Source organism: Achroia grisella, unplaced genomic scaffold (assembly GCF_030625045.1).
Source record: "Achroia grisella isolate CSIRO2021 unplaced genomic scaffold, CSIRO_AGI_Agris_v1 utg1573, whole genome shotgun sequence".
NCBI classification, from domain to species: domain Eukaryota; kingdom Metazoa; phylum Arthropoda; class Insecta; order Lepidoptera; family Pyralidae; genus Achroia; species Achroia grisella.
In genome coordinates, this window is record NW_026712655.1 from 885,641 (window position 1) to 907,326 (window position 21,686).

Consider the following 21,686-nt stretch of genomic DNA (forward strand, 5'->3'; position numbering starts at 1 on the left):
GCTTCCAAAGATAGGCCGATTGCAGTGGGTTTTTTTTAATATAATATTAACACGCTCTATATGGTTCTTAGCTATTTATTTATTAAAAAAACTAATAGCTTATAATTCAATATGTTAAATCAACAGTACATTTCTATAGAAAGCCAATAACAGGTTATCTGGGACTTAGCAAAATAAATACTAAATATATATCATTTCTTAACATTTAGAAGTACAGGCGTTTAATGACTATCACCGAAAGTATTTTATACTATTTCAAATATTTAACGACAAAAGTATCATATATATCATCATATATCATATAACACTCCGTACTTTGAATGTCGGACCTTTTTTAATCATTTATATTAATTACCCTTTAATATGAAATAGTAGACAAAATTAATTGTTATGTATAGTGTATACGAATAACTGTCACGTACATCAGCGCTAGCAGCGTGGGAACGGATCAGAAAATCTTCCGTGACTAAGTAAAACAAAGCGAGGATCCAATAACTTACCGATAATGGCTTTGGCGACTTAAGCTTTATTCTCATAAGGGGAAATATCAAGGCAGTTATTCAATGTAATGTCTTCGGTAGTGGCGAAACGGTGATATAAAAAAGTGTTCCACAAAATTATTTCTCGTGTTCCCATTTTGGCTGACATGTGTTTGGAACGCTGCCCGATAATGTCGATCTCGAGTTTATAACAGTGTTTTGCCGTCCCCGGTGATAAAAGGGACTATTAGATAGATATACATCTGGTTAATAAGTAATAAGATTGGAGTAGTCGAAAACAATAAACTTATTATGACATTCTAACAGTATGAAATTTGGAAAGGATTAGAGTATAAGAGAGGAAAACATATACCATAATGAAATCATAAACGTGTCTCTACATTATATATAAAGAGTACGTACTCTGAAAAAAGTTTTCAGATTGTTTTATCTGCGTGCTTGTGTACACTAATTTTAGAAACAGTTTAACTATATGAATGATGTAAATACTGTTGTATTTAAGCAAACTTAGCGTAACATTTAATATACATTTTATTTTTAATCCAATTAAAATTAAACAAACAATTCTTATACTGAATATCACGGGTCTAAAGTCACTTACTAAGATAGTATATAATAAAAATAAAGATTGATAATAATATCCTATCTACTTGCTTGCACAACTACAGCATTGTTTTTTTTATTTTTACACAGCTGCTTGTAAAATCATTTCTTTAGTTTTTCTATTCTTTTTTCGCTCTAACCCATCTAATGGTCTTGTGGAATTTAATAATTGAGATATACATATATATATATATATATAATAGAATAATAGAGTTATATTGTAGTAGCAAAACTAACAATGAACTTGTTGACTTTTAAATAACATATAACTTGTTTGTCGGTATTTTCATTTCTAGTGTTAATGTGATAGATAGTGTTATATGTACAAATATTACTAGTAAATATTATAAGAGGAACCATCATGAAGCAATGGTGGTAAGTGGCAACCGTTGCCTTAATATTCGAACCCCTCAGACATCATATTATCAACTATATTACCTCCTATGTTGCTATTGCGGCGAACTAAGCTAACATTAACATATTATATCTCCGTACCCTATAAATTCACTACCATATCTCATCTTATAACAGAAACATAGCTTAGAACAAATCTCATTTGTGGCAAACTGTAATAGGTGAGACAAAGATGTATTAATATAAAGTTCTTAGAGAAATAGGTCTACTTACAGGGTCTGCATTTGTAAGCCACTTCGACAAACTTCCTGGTCCTAGGACATGGATCCACCAGACCTATTTTTGGCTTTGTGCTAAACTTGCACTGTGGCTTCTTCTGACACGCCTCCACTACCCTTTGCAGTAATGAGTACTGTTTGAACAGAAAAATAATATTATTAATTAATAACATTCTAAAACTAGACATAATGTACAGATTTTTATAAATAAATAAATAAAATATCTACACAGTTTTCTTTTATAATTCAGATTGCATATTATTATTATGTTCTTGTTATAATTAAACAAAATTTAGCAGCCTTTAAAAATTTCAACGAGCCCACAGAACGCTGGGACTCATTACTTGTTAATATAATATACCGATAAATTGATTCGTATACAGTCAAACTTTATCACTACGAGAGAGACCATATTGTCGATAAGTATGGTATAAAAAGAGATAATACAATATTACATAGTATAAGTAAACCCAAAGCAATTTGAAATTATTAATATATATTATAAATGCCGTAGTTTATTATTTATTGCATTATTGTATTTAGTTTAATAATGTGGAATTATTCTACGTACCTACTACAAAATCAAGACATCATCGTCATTTCAATCATCTACAAAATCGATATATCTTGTAACTATTCGCTTCTGCTTCTTTATTTTATTACATACGAGTAAAAAATATTTAAAAGGGAAATTATATTCAATTAACTTTATATTTCACCTGAACAGTCCTATCTCTGGTGACTTCATCTACCATAAGCCTCATAATTTTAAGGGTGGTTTTTCGGACTGGTTCCCTTATCTCCATTTAATGGAGTTTTATAGCTTTGGACAGATAGAAATCTGGAGAGGTACATTTTGTGGACAGCTTTTTTTAATCTAATTTGGCAGTAAAAATGTGATTTACATCGTTAATAACATTTTTTATGGATTTTCTTATGAATAGGATCAATGTAAGTACGATTTTCGCCAAGATATTTGATACTCTTTTTTGCCAGCGACTTTGTCGACCTATCATATGTTGTTGATACTTATAAGTAATCTAATTTTCTATTTATAATTAACTACGTTAGCGTTTATATTTTATTAGTTATAAAAAAACGTACAAAGTTTAAATGTAATCGTAGGACGCAATATAAATTTTCATACAAAAATTACCCTACCCTTCACTCCACTTATAACTTTTTCGCAAGAAAAAGTAGCCCATTACCGTGACCCTTATAATGAAATTTAGTATACGATATAAGTGATCTATACTATTAAACTATGCTAAAAATTTTCATTATCTATGACGCGATTTATTTATTAAGTTTCAAGTAACACAAATAAATAATATTATATTCGCGTTTGTAATATTCGTTAAGACTTTGAATTCGAATCAGAGTTTTATTTTTCGGACTGCTGTAATGCTGTTGGACGCAGCTGGCCTTTACAACTTCACCGGACGTTAGGGGGTGAGTGGAGATGGCACTCCAAACCCGCGGAAGGAGGGAGCTGGAGCGGCTGAAGGCCAACTCCTGCCTGACAGAGAGAGACTTTAGTCTGAGGGCACCTGAGGGGGTTCGAACCTCGACTCAGACCGTCGTAATATCGATCTCCGTTGGAATTGGATGGGGGATCGATCGGAGTGGAGTGAATTTAATACCTTTAGAGATTAAATTTTAAAAAAATCATTTATATTTCATATCTGTTTTAAAATAATGGAGAAAGAACACATCTATATAGGTTAATGGGTCAATGTTTATCTTTATATATTGTGCATAATTAAAGAAAAGGTATAATTTTCTCCATTTTTTTAAGTTTTAAATTCCATATCTATAATATATATACATATAATACAAGTTACTATATATAATAATTTGCAACTAAGTAGTTATAATACATATATAGTATTAATAGTAACGAAGTCGTTACTGTACCTAGCAATTACACCGTCAGTCAATATTCCACCGTATAAACTTATACACAATTATCCTGACAACATTACAGAGTTAACTTTAATAATAAAATAAAACAAACCTGCATTGTGTTAGGCCATAAACAATCCTTCTCGCCTTCAACTTCCACTGCAATACTTTGTGATCTTGAATTCTCCACACAACTGTGTCCTCCACTTGAGGCTTTCCCATACTGGGCTACTTGTATGCTGATCGCTGTACCTCTGGGACACGCCAGGGAAACTATTTCGTCATCACAGGTCGCTCTCTGCATCATCTTCAACGTCCCCAAGAGCAAAGCTGTAACAATGATATTAGGTTACTCTTTGTCTATTTCGTATATAAGCTACAAATATAATTTATTACATTGACTCTAAATAAATTGTAACAATGTTATATGTATTATTTAGAAATGCCTATGCATTAAAGACGTTATTTCATTACATACACCTGTATATAAAATACCTATTACATATAATATTTACCATAGGAAACAACATAAACTGAAAGGAATTCAAAGAAGGATAGAAGAGGATACTCTTAAAAATAATAATGAAAAATTGACGGCAACGAAATTCATTGTGGTGACATCTTACTAATATTATAAACGCGAAAGTTTGTGAGTATGGATGAATGAATGTTTGTTACTCTTTCACCCAAAACTTACTGAACAGATTTTTATGAAACTTTACAGTAATATAGCTTATACATCAAAATAACACATAGGCTATAATTTAAAAATATATTATGTGAATTGGGTAAGTGCGATGCAGACGAATTTGCGCAGGACAGCTAGTATATAATGTTGTTAATATGAAAGAGTCTGTCTGTTGATTAACTTTTTACGACAAACTGAGCGATAGCTGAACTGATTTGAATGAAGTTTAAATAAAAATAGATTGTATTACGTCTTACTTATCTTTTATTTAAAAAAAACAGACGAGATCGCTGGTAGTCTTGTATACTGCCTCTTTTTCTATCTAATTTTGTTGCCTTAAGGAATCTACAGATATAATATAGTTAGTATTATAGTACAGTATACTCATAGGGAAGTATGGAGAAATTAGACTACAGTCAAACAGAATCCAATACGTTATCCACTATAGTGTTAGTGACAACATTACTCGATGACATTTAAAGTGCTTTCAGCATTCCAGCGGTGAACCAAACAATTGAGTGCCTATCAACATCGAGAAGAATTTCAAACTTCAAGAAACTTTTCCGTTGCGAATAATAGTCTCAACCGCCAACCGGAATTTTATGTCAAACGCTCTATTAACTGCAAAAACCTATCTATATACTAGCTAATGAAAGTTCATAGGAATCATTATTTTTAAGCCGCTTTGGTCAAGTGGTTTGATTATGAGGATTTTTTATTATTTAGTATTTCCACAGATAACATAATATTACATAGTACTTCTGAGTTAGAATACTGTGAACCAGGTGAGATAGAACAATTTCCAGCAAAGCCATTGTGGTGAATACAGCACATGCATATGCTCACATAATACTGGGCAGAACGTTGGATTCAATATGGAATATACTCAGCATGATATACTTAGTACTAAGCAAACAAGTCTATCAATCGTCAAACTTATTAGTATTGCCATAACCGGAATATCAGTCAGAAATATAAATTGTCACACAAGGTTTCGATCCTTTCGGTCCAAGTCCGAGTAGTAAACCTCTAGACCATGAAAAGAAAACCAATGCTACGCCACTAGATTACAGAGAATATACTGTACATTCTATTTTTAAAAGTATCATCATAAATAATCAAGGTTAAGCCTAGACCAATCTCTCTTCTACAACCTAATATATATTTATCAAACCCTAGAACTTAGTCACGTACAGTGCAATTCAGAGAAGTCGTCCCACAGACGCTAGGGTTGCTTTCTGTCGAGGTTTTCCCTGGAGACGACAGCAAGAGGATTCAGAAAGGGCATAATAAAGTTGCTTAAGGGTCGGTAACGCGCACGTGACATACTAAGGTATCACCCATACATGAAAAGGCTGTTGTTACTGTTTACCATTACACTGTCCTTATGATTATTTACTACCATTGTTATATAAATCAACAGTTTACTACACTTTTATCCTACCACATTTTATTTAATAAAGAATTTCCAAATTTCTTTCAAATTGTAGTCTATTATATATTTTGGAATGAAAAGTATAATCTAGTAACATCTTTTGAGTAATTACAAGAATTAAAATAGTATTACAAAACTATTATACATATTGATGAACGTATGAAATGAACATCTAATATACTCGTGTATTAATATAAATACCATTAAATCTCATACACATATAGGGGAACCTTGTCCTGTGTATGTGTTGATTTTTTTTTGTTATATTGTTAGGTATATTTTTGAGTATATAACAGGCACATATAGTAACTAATATTAATATAATAGTGTTTGTTTTCATATCATTCTAACAGATACTTGACCATGACCTTACATAAACAACTATATCCGTAAATAAAGGAAAGCTGTCTGTACATAATCCGTACATTCATGAACTTGAGTTTTTCATGGACATATACAATAACAGTAGAGACAAAAGACCCGTCACATACGATACAGATGACGCCATAAGGGAAGCTGTGTGAACAATAGTCGTCAGATAATGTGAATAAAAGGTGTTTGTAGATTTCCTCACAGATAAGGGTTAAAGAGATCTTACACTGTCCGACCAAGTATAAAACGTGCCAAACGCTTAACTATAGCATTTTCTAGGTCGTCCATAAAATAATACATATCTTAATAATATTGTAAACGCTACAATTTGTGGATATGTCCATATATATATTATATCCATACATAAATATTTATTATTTTTTCACGCAAATACTACTAAACGGATTATGATAAAACTTTACAAAAATATAGCTTATTATCATTAGACATCAGAATAACGTTAAAATAATAATTAATATTTAATATGATTTAAATCCGAATACCTACAAGGTTATAATTATAAGTCAAAAATAATTTAACGGTTGAAAAATATAACATCAGTCCAAGTTAATTCTTAATTTGTAATTAATCTTGCTCTGTAGCTATGTGGAGATAGAATGAAATCAGAAATAATATTAGAGAGAGGAAACTTTTATAATTTAGTTTGTCATTCATTACTAACAAAATTACCTTAAAAATTACTTACTTATTTTATGTTTTTTTAGGTTTATCGAAATAAATAATTTGTCCAATAATTCATACAAAAAAATACACATTTATACAAAAAAATTACACGTCTAAGTAGATAACTATATAGAGTATAAACATTTTTGTGTAAAATTAATCTACACACATTTTTTGTGCGACTTCATATACGTAAATACTTATAAAATGAAACATGAAAATGCTACACACAATCTTCACATTTCCACGCAAATAATTTAAATATTATAAATATGTTGCGTGTTTTGTTTATGAATTCATGACTCTGTACATTCTCTGTAATATAACTTTTACTTGGCCCGGAGGTACATTAACAATAATGTTCGGGATGTTTACTCAAAACTTTTTAAAAACATTTTGTTGCAGACCAGTTTATTATTATGAAGTTCACCTCAAAATTTGCGTGGACTAAGATTTATTTTTATGGGTTACCTCGTGTGTTATTTTTAACTATAAAGTTAGTAAACGCGTGTATGGATCAGGCGAATAGCTAATAACTTTATTCTGTAATACCACAGTCCAAAGTTCTCGCAAATCTCATGTTGGGATAGAATTACCATATTTTACTGTTTGAAATTCAGGAAATAAGTTACACAGCTATAATTTGTACCACGTAGAAATCAAGGTATATTTTGTTTATAATAATTAGTAATTATTATAAACAAAATATGCTGTCTTATTAAACTCTCTTATATAAATTAATTATTAATTACTATATATGAGACAGTTAAATATATGAGACAGTTTATTGGAAAAATGTAAAAAATAACAATATATATACATATCATCACATCCATACAATGTATAAGCTTCCTAATGTCTCAAATTGATGGTTCGAAATGAAACTGGAGAAGATAGGATAAAATAGATGATGCTCGAATGGGAACTAAAGCTATTTCTGTGTTAAATCTTATATAACACCTATGTAACCTACCAAATATCAATTACTTTTTTTAATATAAGGCTTTTAATAATGTTGGAAATAATGTATTTACTTAACTACAACTTTTGAATATACATACAAATTCAGCGAAAGTATAATTTGTATATATACAAAAGTTAATTCGTTAGTGGACGAACGTTATATTAGGTGTATACACTAAACTTTAGTGTATATAGTATACCACCTAGAGACATACAGTTTGGATTGGTCAGATGTGTATCGGTTAACGATGAAATTTCAGTATAAGATTCTTGATATCTTAGTCCTTAGAAATAGCAACGCACTAGCAATATCGACGTCATGTAGGTAATAATGTAATGCTGTCTATGTATATAGGTGACTGTTACCACCTACCGTAATCAGGTGCTCCATCATCGTACCAATAACAAATAACTACCTAGTAGCACAGATAAAATTATATTACATATAGTAGTATCCTAAATGACTTAAGAAATAACGCAAGTTATTTGTGGGAAAAATTCTTCTCAATTGAATCTGTATACTGAACTGGACGGCAGGAAAAAAATATTACCTCCTACAAAAAAAATTACGTTCGTAAGCGTCTAAAATGTATGATAAATGATTTTTATTTGATTTGATTGGAATACAAAGACTGTCTATGGATACTATGAAACATTGTATCTAAAATATATATAATATTAAAAAAATATATTAACTATATTTTATTAGATTTGATATGGTTCTAATGGTTTTGTCATAATTCTAGATTCTATAAACTTTCTCTTTATCCCTTCATATTCGTTATATTTAAAGTATATTTTTATTGCGTAGAAATTTCAATATTATTCTTAGATCTTCTGCTTAATAAAAGGAATAGACATAACATTTTCTTTAAGCTTTAATAATATTGAAGTATCTAATAAAAAACAATTTAATGTTTTTTACAGAATTAATTGTCTTTATCCAAGCAAACTAACAACAATACTATTTTTATCTTGATGTATTTCTTTTAAAGAAATATATACAGAGGATAAATACCTAGCTAGAGTGAGGAAATGAATCTGTTCATTAAGAAATCTACTAAAGTATTTTGTACAAATATTGGCGAAGTTATAAGTATATAAGCTACTAAAACAAGTAACACAATTTCGACATCACCACATACATATGTATATTATTTGCTTTGTATCTTATATCTGTTAACCGCGTCATCGTTTACTTTTTTAGAGATAAAAAATTGTATATGTTACAGACATGTATATTCCTACACATTATCCAATCAGGAGGATAACCTGATGATACAAGTAATTATTTTTCTACACTTTTTTTCTCTAAGATTGTGAAATTACTGGATAAAGGGTGTGATATATTGGCGAACCATGAGTGGAGGTGCGGGTGTCACGTGATAACGTGATGTCCGTAGTACGACGTAAGCGGTTACCGCTTACCAACTGCGTATTTGCCATTCCAAATACATATCAAAAAATAATATAAATTCAGCTGTTTCATGGTGAAAATGAAACAAGCAGACAGACAGAATTATTTCGCATACTTTTATACTAATATTTTAAATTCGAATATATTCCTGTCTGTTCTATTATATTGTATCTGTATTATTTTACTATATCTATTTAACTAATAACGTATGCAAAACTCTAAAGATTAAACTAAAGTAAAATAAATACACATATTTAGTGCTTAAATCTTATTTCAGTTATTTATTATGTCTAAATTTGCATCTTAATTATTAATTACATCTATGCCTTAAAATTGATATTCTTATATCAAAACTTCATGTCATCTTGTTACTATATATCCTTACTGTATAATTTGCCTGCCATATGTACATAAGTAGGTTTATTTATTTCTACTGCTAAGTGCTCAAGCGAGGCGTGGCCTACATCTCACATTTTTTATTTCGTTCATTCGATTTGATAAACGTCCTATGCTTGGTTACTTGCTGACAAAAAGTGCTTTTCATTCACGTTTCAAAGTAAATCATTTACATGTCATAAAATCGCTATTGTTATTTATTCTGAAAATATAGGCCATTCATCATATTAAATTGTATGCAAAAAATATATTCAGTTAATATTAAACCAAAGACCGCAATTTTAAGTATATTAGCAATACTATTGTATATATAAATATAAATAAAAAATATTATAAAAGAATATTCTTAGGTACGTAGGGTACATTAAATAAATATACATTTGTTAGGAAAATTAGTTGAAACAATTTGCAACGTAGTACCAAAAGCCATGCGGGGCTAAAAACTACATAACCATAGAGTTGATTGCAGAAAAAAATAGTTATATATTTATTTTTATGGAAACAATATCGAAGAATCATTATCTTGTATCTGTGTGTCTTCATTGTATTGTACTTACTGTCCTATGTTTATGTATGCGCAATTAAGAGTTATTATTATTATTATTATCTTTACATGGTATAAAATAAAGTCGCTTTCGTGTTCGCTTAGGTCTATTAAACTGCGCAGCAGATTTTATTGCACTTTTTAGGAATAGATAGGGTTTGAATAGATTGAAGAGGAAGGTTTATATGTATAATACGAGTACATAAACACTCGTGCGAAGGCGGGGCGAGTAGCTAGTAAGATTATAAAGAAATGATGGTGATATAAAAATACTTTACGTCTTGTAAAAATATTTTAACGATACAAATTATGCAAAGATGTATATAATATATACATACATCTTTGCATAATTTGTATGTAAAGTACACATGAAAGTATTAGTATAATGTAGATATTACCTAATGGAATACGTTTAAAGGAATACTATCCTAGTAAATATAAATGTCGAGGGATAAATCCCTTTCGGCCTATTTGCTCGAATTTGCCCAAACAAGGTTACCTAGGGTTTTATCACTTTGAATTGATATTTTAATATTTTATAAGTTTTCACTAACCAGAAAAATATATCACTCTATTATAAGATTCATTTGCGTTGCGGCTATATACCTGAAACTAATTTAATTTGTTTTTATGAGACTTAATAGACTAGTCTAAATCTAAGATAGAAAAATGTAACTTATCTCCACACTTTATAGTATTGAGAGTTTCAAAATAAAAACAGAATATATTATACTAATTGATCGTCTCTTTTCAAATAAAAGGTATAAAGATAAAATATATCTATAAGTCAAGTTTCATTGATATCCATTCAGCACTTTAGTCATGAAATAGTAATAATTATACAATGGTTCGCATTTAATACATTAATATGAATACTATTCCTAATTTCAAAGGAGATATAGTCATCTAAAATCTAACCGACCATAAAAAAATAGTACGAATAGTAAAACAACAATGTTAAATGACGACAAAATTGACTAGAGAGCAAACTAATGATAATGGCATTTCTCTGCTTCATTATTCCCCTATCACGCACTAAGCTGCCAAAATAAGCTGAACTTTATGTTTTTCCACTCTATCGTATATGTGGAGGCTGGGGAGCGTTAATTGATGAATTTCACATAAGCGTGGCACACAAAGAGCTGTGCGTGAACCTCGTGCCTAGCCTTCCCTCGTATATTAATTAAAAACGTGACAACCACGAATTTAGCCCTTTTATGCCGTGACTGAGTCGAGTTGGAGGCAAAACAATGCCACTGTAATATATAGAGGGAGTTTAAGAGCATTTAAATCTTAATAATGTTGAAGAGTAATGCTTGGCTGTTTCAATATTATAGCAGACATTTGTTGCCTTTTTGTAGAAGACCCCGAGAGGGTTGCTATGTTTCCACAAGTATTTACTGTATGCAGCATTTATTTTCCTATAGCAATGTTTCGGTTGGATGGACTTTAATCAATGAAATATATCGGTTTGATGATTTTGTCATAACAATACAAGAATAGAATGAAGAATATACTTTTTGAAGACCACAAGATATGAATATTAGAAGGAATAAATACAAAAATTAATTCAATATGGAAACAATTGTAGATTGAATTTATTGTAAAATTCATACTCATTATATCAGATGTCAATTTACATTTCTGTCTAACTCTCTACTGATGGATATAGCGATAACAAACCAAATCAATAAAAGAGCCGGCAATAAATTCGGCCATGTTGGATTCAAAACTGTATTAAGTAAAACAGGGATTTCAACAGTTCGAGAAACGACGAACGGATACCAGACCTATGTACTAGCTATAAAGACATCTTCATATAAGCTTCCATTCTCTGACTAAACTACCTAGAGATACATCCGTGAAGGCATAATATGTATATTAATATAAAATAAAAACGTTATTATATTTAATTCTTCGCAACCACGCACCTGATATTTCATGTACCCCATAGGTATATTTCATCCGTTCTGTATTACTAGGCAAACAGTTACGCTAATCCACTTTATATATACCGAAATCCCTCACAGGACGATAGGTGGCCGTGTTTTTCAAATAAGGTTGATAAATATACACGTATGTAAATACATTTCGGTCAACTGAGGTGCGGTTGTCCCTTGCGGACCATCCCTGTATAAACCGTAAAAAAACTGGACATGCCTGAACTCTTTTATAATAGAAATTTAAATAGGTCGGTACTAGTCAGCCGGTTTAATCATATAAACGTATAATTCATTTTTACAGATTTTAGATAAAATGTAACAAACCAGTAACGAGGACTACCGTAATTTCATTTATTAATTTTAAATGACGAGGTCGCCAAACTTGGTCACAAAGTAATTGACTTTGGCTAAATTTCGCCTATTTTTTTTTATTTTATCTATTTGGAATAGTAAAAAAGCTGACGTTAAAACTAAATTTAGATTGATAAACTAAAAATTTTAATACTATTGAACATGCATTATATTATATATCCGTAACATTTTTCATGTAGATTTCATGTAGAAAAGAGAACAAGTAGCAAGAAACTCAGTCAACCAACTTTTAACGACGAACGAGTTTAACAGTATGTTTTCACAATACAAGTTTTATATATATAGCAAACCAAAACGAATTACTATACCATAGTTATTGACCGTACCGTCGCCTACGTATAGCTTGTAATGTCCCAATCCTAAAAGAACTTTAGCTTTCTTTGAGAACGCCGACGTCATAACAGTCTATATGAAAAATTGATAGTCTGAATTCAAAGTAGCAATATCAATACGTGAATTTTTGTGATAAATCCATATACCAGAAAAATAAAATAGATGGTTAATAATCTACAATATACTAATATTAAATACACGTATACAAATAATTATCACGTGAAAATCAAAGTTTAAACCCACTATAATGCAAGTGTAAATCGCATCAGACGATCCTTATCTTATCTCTATTAACATAATACAAGAAAAGTTTAATTAAGTTAGTCAACTTCGGTGCTCTTGTAATGTAAAATAGCTATCAGACGAGTTACTCCATCAAAGTTTAAGTCTTTGCTAAATATTGAGTTCAGAAATACCTAATAGAGAGAGCTATTGAGTTATGCAACACTCCGTTCCGCTCTCTAAAGCAATGTAACCGTCTATGAGTTTAAATTTTACCATCAACAAAACTGAATTATCCCTAGATGATAGAATCTAGGAAAAGTGAAGTAAACTAATAATGGAGTAACACAGATTGGCATAAACAAGTACTCTGTGGGATGGTGTACATCAGCTATGCGCAGCCAACACCGTCGTACCCTTATATGTTTTCCATAATAGTACCCGTAACGGCATCAAGGATATCACGTAATACAACATAAAATTATCAGGAGAAGAATTTGCACAAAATCTAGTGTATGCGTACGTCTATCACATCCGTCATCAACATTTAGTACATCGATATTTTTACACCGATGTTAAACCTAAGAGCTAGATAGATCAATAAATCTATATCTATAATATATATTTGTGTAGATCTAGTTAGATAGATAGATAGAAAGCTTTATTTTATTCCAAATTTGGAATTTACAGTCTCTAAAACTCCTATTGCGGTTTGTCTGGAGGCACGTAGTTCTCTCTTATTTACTAAGTAGCTATTATTTAGACAGTATTTTAAGGCACATACAAAATACGATATTCCGCTTTTACAATATTTATACATGACTCTACTACTACAATAATAATTGTAATGATAAAACCTTTTTATGTTTAGGAACTTTCCTAAATTATGTTTTTTAGTAAATGGTTTTTATAATTTATGCAAAAAGATTTATATATGTATTTTGATTTTTAATATCTTGAGGCATTTCATTAAATATTTCAGGCAATTTTAATTGTAACAATCTATATCATAATTATTTAGATGTAAGTTAATAAAGCGTGTACGAACAACAACTTAGTTTTCTGATAATGTTCATGTAATAGTAGAGTTTCCATTAAATAGGCTGTTATCAAGTTTGTCAGTATATAAAAACTCGTTTTTCTGAAGTATTTCGTAAACTAACCAAAATTATAACAAAATACTATAATCCTTTGTATGAGTACTTGAGCGAGCTTTCTAATAAAAATAATTAATAGTTAAAGCATCATTAACGATTGACTTCGAACTCTCTTGGAGAGCGGTAACTTAATCCACTAACATTGAGCACTACGTCTAGTGCAATTTAAACATTCCGCTTAACTGTAACTGCACTTTATAGCAACTTTGATTGCATGGACGCGATAGTTGAACTTTATATTTTCATATATGTCATTCATTTCTATCAGAAAGCATCTAAAATCAAAACACATTTGTTCTTATTTTATCCTATACAAAACAGTAGTGATATTTTCGTACTATCGCTGTTTTAGTATTTGTAGTTTATAATAGTTTCAATAGAGTATTGGAAAGACACTCGATAGAAATAATACTTGGAGTCAATTAGGGACCACAATACCTAATTTATAACTACATAGCATTTGCGCTATATATGCATATTTATATAAGGCGTTAGCGACTACACCTACAAATATAATGTATAACTACATTAATATTTTTATATAATATAATAATGTTTAGGACAATGCTAAACATTATTGTATTCTATAAAAACAATATTATTGACATTGACAAAATGAAAAAAGATAAGGAAAATAACTTACTTAAAAATTCACTTTTCAGGCAATAGCACTTTTCAGTCGAATTCTATTTAAATAATTTATGTGAGGTGTTACTTTCAGAAATCCATCAACTAAAATAAAAGAGAGATAAAATAAAATAACGAAAATTAAGGTCCATGAAATTAATTTTATATTATTATTTGAGAATGTTGCTTTGACTTAATAAGAGAGACAGATATCAAATTAATATTTATATAATAATAATATACAAAAAAAAAAATAAACAAGCAAAAGCTGTGAAAATAAAACTTATAATAATAATAACTAATCTACATTCACTACAGACGGCTGTTATCTTGGATACATGTGCAATAGTCCGATGCTTCCTAAGTGCTATAACAGAATAAAAATTAAAATCATCACGAAAAATAAAGTAACGAGGCATGTCCCGTCCTTGGTACTAATCACCAGCTTCGCTATGTAAAAGAGAAAATAATAATAAAAATAAACTCTAAAAATAGAAAATTAATAACAAAAGGCGGTCTTATCGCTATAAGCAATTAATTACAGATAATAATAATTTTATTACTCCATTATTGACGTACGAGGTAGCAGAACACCTCATAGTTGTAACCCTCGCTGATGATACCAGGGAAACTCCACATGTGATGCCATTTCCGAGGACCAAGATACGAGTATACTTTATTCCTTCACCGCCTCATCTCGTCTTTCAACTGAAAGATAGCTTACAAAGTAAGCTGTTTGGAGGCTGAAATAGGTGAGACTGAGGTACCCTCGCAGACGACTTTTTACAAAGTCTATGTAGATAAGTAGAGTAATAAAATCAAAACTAATAGTTAATATTAGTAATAAACTTTTCCGAATTTTTAATATATTAATATCATAATATATAGCCTACGTCACTCAGAAATAATTTATCTTTCAAACAGTAAAAGATTTACTCCATTCGGTGCATTGGTTTCAGAGTTTAGTTTTAATTTCTTTCGTTAATCTTCTCCCTCTCTCTCTCTTTTATTAAAAACTACTAATATTTTATAAATAAATCAACATTAGATTTATATTTTTAACCAAAAGTCTTTCACATAAATTACATTGTAGGTTGCATGAAAGTGTGATGGGTGTAAGAATGATTGAAAGATACGAGTGAATGTACGCCTCAATGAACAGAGACAAAATGAAACGAATCAATAAATATTAAAAGAAGAACCAACTATAACGTTACATCCTCTCGATCTACACATATACGAGTGCCATAGTTATTTTTATTATTTAATTTACTTGATATAATTCCAATTCTAATAACTAAGGATCAATAAGGGAAAGCATCCCCCTATCCGTACTACGGATAATGCCCGCAACCCTAATACGAGCACGTTTACCTGGATATTTACTAACGACATGGGAGTTATTTAATCAATAGCTCCATGGTAAAGTTCTACCTACGAGTATGTAAGCGAGTGACCGCCGTGCACCGATGGCTATAAAAATATACAGTCGTATTCATATAAAAAATTTACTCTACACCAGCTGAGGCGATGACTTCAAATTCATGGTATTAGGTTCACAAAAAAATTATTTTATTTATATATGAATTAGAAAGGAAACCAATACTGTATATTTTTGGAAGCTTGCTAGAATAACTTCCTTGAGCGTGTTCAAATAGGATAAGCCGTTTAAGAAATTAGCATGCATGAGCGTACATACATACAGACAAACATCAATATATTCTTGTCTGCTCCTGATCACGCCTGGTACAAAATATGAACTGTATTTGTTTTTTTTATATTATATAATTTCAATATGCTTTATTGCTGACAATTAAACTAGATCTCATTTGAAGGTTTTACTAGATTATACTTGTTCTTAGAGTATTACATAACAGAAATGTCAAATGAGATATGTACTCAATTTATCATCAATAAAGTATATTGAAATTAAAAACGAAATTATATAAAAATAAGAAAATAAATGTAAAACTACATAGTATCTATTATGGCTTACATATCCGATACCATTAAATAAGAAAAAATAATTGAAAGATTCGTTACTTTAAATCTAAATAATTGAACTTGGACTCTAAATAAACCTCAATATAATGGCACTTTTAACTGTGTGTATATTGTATACTTTACGATAACTGTTTCTACAACAGATAAATATTAAGTCATTTCCTTGATACAATTGGTGTCATTGAGAACGTTAATTTGTTGACATAACACAAATATAAATAGAGCTGTAGCATAATAAAAATAATAGTCCTTGCACAGATGCAATCTAACTATCCAATATAAGATCTGACTTACAAATCCACTCTTTGAGTGTCCTGAAAGAAGTTATATTTGATGTTACTGACGATAATATCGCTTCATTTCAATGCTGCAATAGTAACTCAGTACTTATTTTAACATTTATAGGTTTTACAGGAGGAAATAGTATTGAAATGAGTTTTACTCCTGTTTGATTGAAACGAGCAAATTAGATTTCTTGAAATATCAAAGCATTTACAGACGTCTTATATTTTAGATCACCTACCACGAAACTGAAGGCAAGAATCCATATTCTAAATATTTTATATTGGTAAGTTTGGTTTCTAACCTGTTTGTTACCTTTTTACAACTATACATCTGGACGGACCTCACATGTAATAAGATTTCACGCAATACAACCTTTGCGAGAATAGCACATAAGTAAAATCGACATACATATCTACGTACCGATGATGAATTCATAATCAACTTTGAATACTTTTAGATCCTGAAGAAATATTCAGAAACCCAGGAATTGTGAATATCTATAGATGAACAGCGTCGTCTAATTTAGCCAAGCGACTTGTATGTAAAAAGGAAAGGAAACCAACTGCAAAACTACAGGTAACAATGTTTAGATGGAAACGATAATAATCGGAAGACTTTACGTCCGCCTTTATTAAACTCAAAATATCAGTACAAACTGTAAATAGTGAAGGTAAACCAGAGGTAAACTGTAAAAAGTCATCTGCATGGCTACGTCGCCAATGTAGCGGTTAATATTGGCGACGTAGCCATGCAGATGACTTTTTACAGTTTACCTCTGGTTTATGTGTAGTAGCTTGCTGTGTTTCGGTTGTAGGATACAGGCTGTGAAATTGCAGAATGAGAGGCGTGAGTGGTATCACAGGTCACATAACAAAGTGATGTCCGTGATACTGTTCATGTATATAGGCGATTATTACCGCTTACTATCAAGTGTGCTCAGTTTATTTACCATTCCATTAAAGATATAGAAGTGAAGAATTAATGTATAATACCACTGAAATTAAATAAAAAGTTCGTATACTTAGTGGACTCTATTATATTATATTTATATTCTTTGATCAAATACAGTTGATATTAGAAAATTAATTGTCAGCTGGAACTTTAGGTTTGTCGTGTCGTATAGAATCTTTATTATGATACAAAGCAGGATCTCTGTTATCATTATTTAAATTATTTATTGTCTTTGATATAATTGATTGACGTCAATTTAATGGACGTCATTTATTTCTACTTCTGTGCTTATATAAAGTTTATTTGAATAATGATTAATTTCAGTTTCTATTCGACAGTCTCGGTGATCTAGCGACTTAGCACACCACCTTACTTCCGATGATCGCGGGTTCGATTTCTCGCACGACACAAACATTTGTGAGTTTGATTGTTTGTATCGGTCTAGGTGATTTATGTGTATAATATGTGTGTATTTACGAAAAAAATATATCTATATATTTGTATCAGTTATCTAGTTAGTACCCATAACACAAGCTTTAGCTAGCTTAACTTAGATCTAGATAGCACTGTGTGAATTGTTCTGAGATTATTCTTATTATTATTTCCCTTCAGAGTGGTTTCGTGACTTTCATTAATTGTTTAATTAATGAAAGCCCTTTATTCGTTAAATCATTTGATCGACAGGTAAAAATAACAGAAATAAGTACACTGAAAATATTACACTTCTTGTTTGGTCATCCATGTATGAACTAAATTACATACGAGTAAAAACCGTTTAAACTTTTAAGTCTATATCAAAATGAATCCTACAGAACATTGTAGCTTTGCGCCGCGGTTCTCGTAAATGTATTTCAATATGAGTATGGTTATGTACTGTATTGTTTTATGTGTTGACTAGAAGCGAACTACGAGGTTTTATGTTATACCCGTTTATGTTATGCCTTATCTGAACTTATTTTCTGCATAAAACAACTGTAATAAGAAAACATCTAGCTATTTTCAGTGGATATATTTGCGCGCTTTCTTTGTCTCTCGTTCTTGTTATATATTTTTATTAGTCAAAAATTTGTTTAAAATTGAGTTTACTTAATAATATCTATAACCCCAATACAAATAATTTAATAAGACATTATTAACATTTATTTAAACTTTCTGTTAATGCACCAGTTAGTGTTGCTTAGTGAATGGCTACATAAGAAATGGCAATATTAGAATTTTTTTAGAAGAATAAAAAATTTTTATTCAAATAAACTTAATTTTTCTTAAATTACGTTTATTTGAATAAATGATTTTGAATGAATAACTTTTGAATAGATAATTTTTTTTTTAATCTAGCGCTCATTCGGAAAGCTTTCTCATCACAAGAAGAATAAGCAAAAAAACTTGTGTCTTGCTCCTTTAAAAAATCCTTGTAAGTTCATATTTTACAAGTCAAAACGTGCGAATACAAACTACCAACCAGCACTAATTTATTTAGGCTCAAATATAAAAACACAATAAGATTAAATCAGTCGTAGTGATAAGAGCAGACAAGTCCCCACAAGCAGCACTCGTTCACGAGTATAACGGATGTACCTAGTTTATTTATAAATACAATGATTTACCTAAACTGTTTGTAGATAGATGTATATAGAGGCAGCTAGAATAAGTCTACATTAATACATGAATATAATGTCATGTACTCGTAGATACACGTATATTTAACACTAGCTGTTCATGCGATTTTACTCGTATGGAATTTATAGCCTATGTGATTCTGATGTATAAGTTAGGTATATTACTGTAAAGTTTCATCAAAATCCGTTCAGAAGTTATTGTGTGAAAGAGTAACAAACTTTCGCGGTTATAATATGAGTAAGATTACTATTATTACTTGAATAATGTAAAAATAAAATATATTAATATTTAAAAAAATATTTATTACATTAATTGTTATATAAATAAATAAAGTAGGTGATTTTTATAAAATATTGCAAATGGACATAAATGTTATAATATATATATATATATATATATATATATATTTTCTATCATATTGTTACTAATTAGTACTAGGTACACATAATTGCAGTCACATGTTTTCAAGCCGTCGTTCATTCTTTGTAATAAAATACCTCTAATCATCCTCATCATAATGTCTACATACTATTCTGTGCTAAACTAAGAAACCATAGATAGCGTTAAAACATTCCCGCGCTACTTGCAACCAATAACTCCATACAATATACTGTACATCGCAAAACAAATATAGTTACCACACTACAGTATGCATTAAGCATGCTCATATTAATTAGTTAATAATTCCATAATGAACATATCCAAACCTGGAACACGAATGTCTACGAGTGTTATTAAGTTAACGCCATTAGCACCGAGTTAACGGAACCCTCGGTAATTATGTTTGTAATAAATCGTACACAGACCCATATTATCTGAGTTGGTGCAGGAAGGGCCCGGGAGGCACAGGAAGGCGAATACGAGCACGAACACCGCTCCACACATGTTCAAACAAATCTATTATGCGTCCACAATGTAACATTAAAAACTTTAAAAAGTCCACCCCCACAATTCACTGTTCCAAAAAGTTATGTTGTATCAAATAAAAAAGTACATGTCAGCGATAAAACCCGCCAATCGGTCCCAATAAATCCTGTACGCTGCTAAAACAACTGTCAAAATGTGCAAAATTCGAACATCGAGAGCACGTGACACTTGTCACGTGATGATAACATTCAACCGCGTGTCACCTAGCGTCGGGGTAACAGAGGGCGTGTGGCCACAATGAGTCCGGACGTTCGACTGACGCGGCACCGAGTTACAAACGCCATACGACTATTGGTCACGACTCACAGCGAGCCATCAATTTAACTTGACGTTTCAATGAAAACCCTCCCTTTTTTCCCCGGAGTGAAATTACAAAGTTTTGTCGTGTAAAATAAAAAAAAATCGAACCGATTATGAAATCGTATTAAAGTCGATCTTAAGTTTAAAAAGGATTTCGATATAAATTCAACTTGCAAGTATCCTACCTATTAAATACTTTATAAAGCCTTTTAAGCGTACTGTAATCAAACTAATAGCCTAATTGTATACGCCTAATTTATTTATTAATATCAGAGCAAACCATGTGGCTTTTAAAATAATCTAGAATTTTATACACCTATGTATGTATTTTACACATTAATACCAGGATGTAATTACCGATTTTCCAAACATACTTTCTCTAAATACAAAAATATACTGAGTACGTATATGTTAATGAGACTGATTTTAGAATGCATGAAATCTTTTATCAAGTATATTACCGAATTTATAATTATTTCTTTATAATAATATAAAACAAAAGTGTTTCGTTTCTCATAAACAAAAGATACATTAAATTGTTACCAATTTACTGAGCGAAATTAAAATCTAATTAGTTATTCACGATTTCACCTGCCCCCAGTGGACACAAAGTATTCATTATGGGCCTTACTTTACAAAGAGACTTTTGTTCTACGTTTAATGACTAACCTTCCCCTTGAATTTATCAAACCATGATGTCGCAAATCGCATTGACTGTTCAAACCAACGCCATCAATGAATAACAACAGATGCTCAAATTAACATACTCAGATCGAACCATAAAGTTAATGGCTTTACTTCAAATAGGT

General features: G+C 30.5%; 1 protein-coding gene across 1 annotated transcript in view; it reads right to left on the reverse strand.

The window, feature by feature from the left end:
• LOC131841160 (protein eva-1-like) overlaps positions 1–20,800 on the reverse strand; it is a 35,541-nt gene extending 14,741 nt beyond the window's left edge. The window contains exons 1-3 of the mRNA XM_059189419.1: positions 20,457–20,800; positions 3,753–3,970; positions 1,731–1,869 (exon numbers count right to left, since the gene is read on the reverse strand). Coding sequence (XP_059045402.1) covers positions 1,731–1,869; positions 3,753–3,970; positions 20,457–20,535 — 436 coding nt within the window. The 5' untranslated portion in view covers positions 20,536–20,800. The remainder of the gene's footprint in view (positions 1–1,730; positions 1,870–3,752; positions 3,971–20,456) is intronic.
• Between the last annotated feature and the right edge of the window lie 886 nt (positions 20,801–21,686).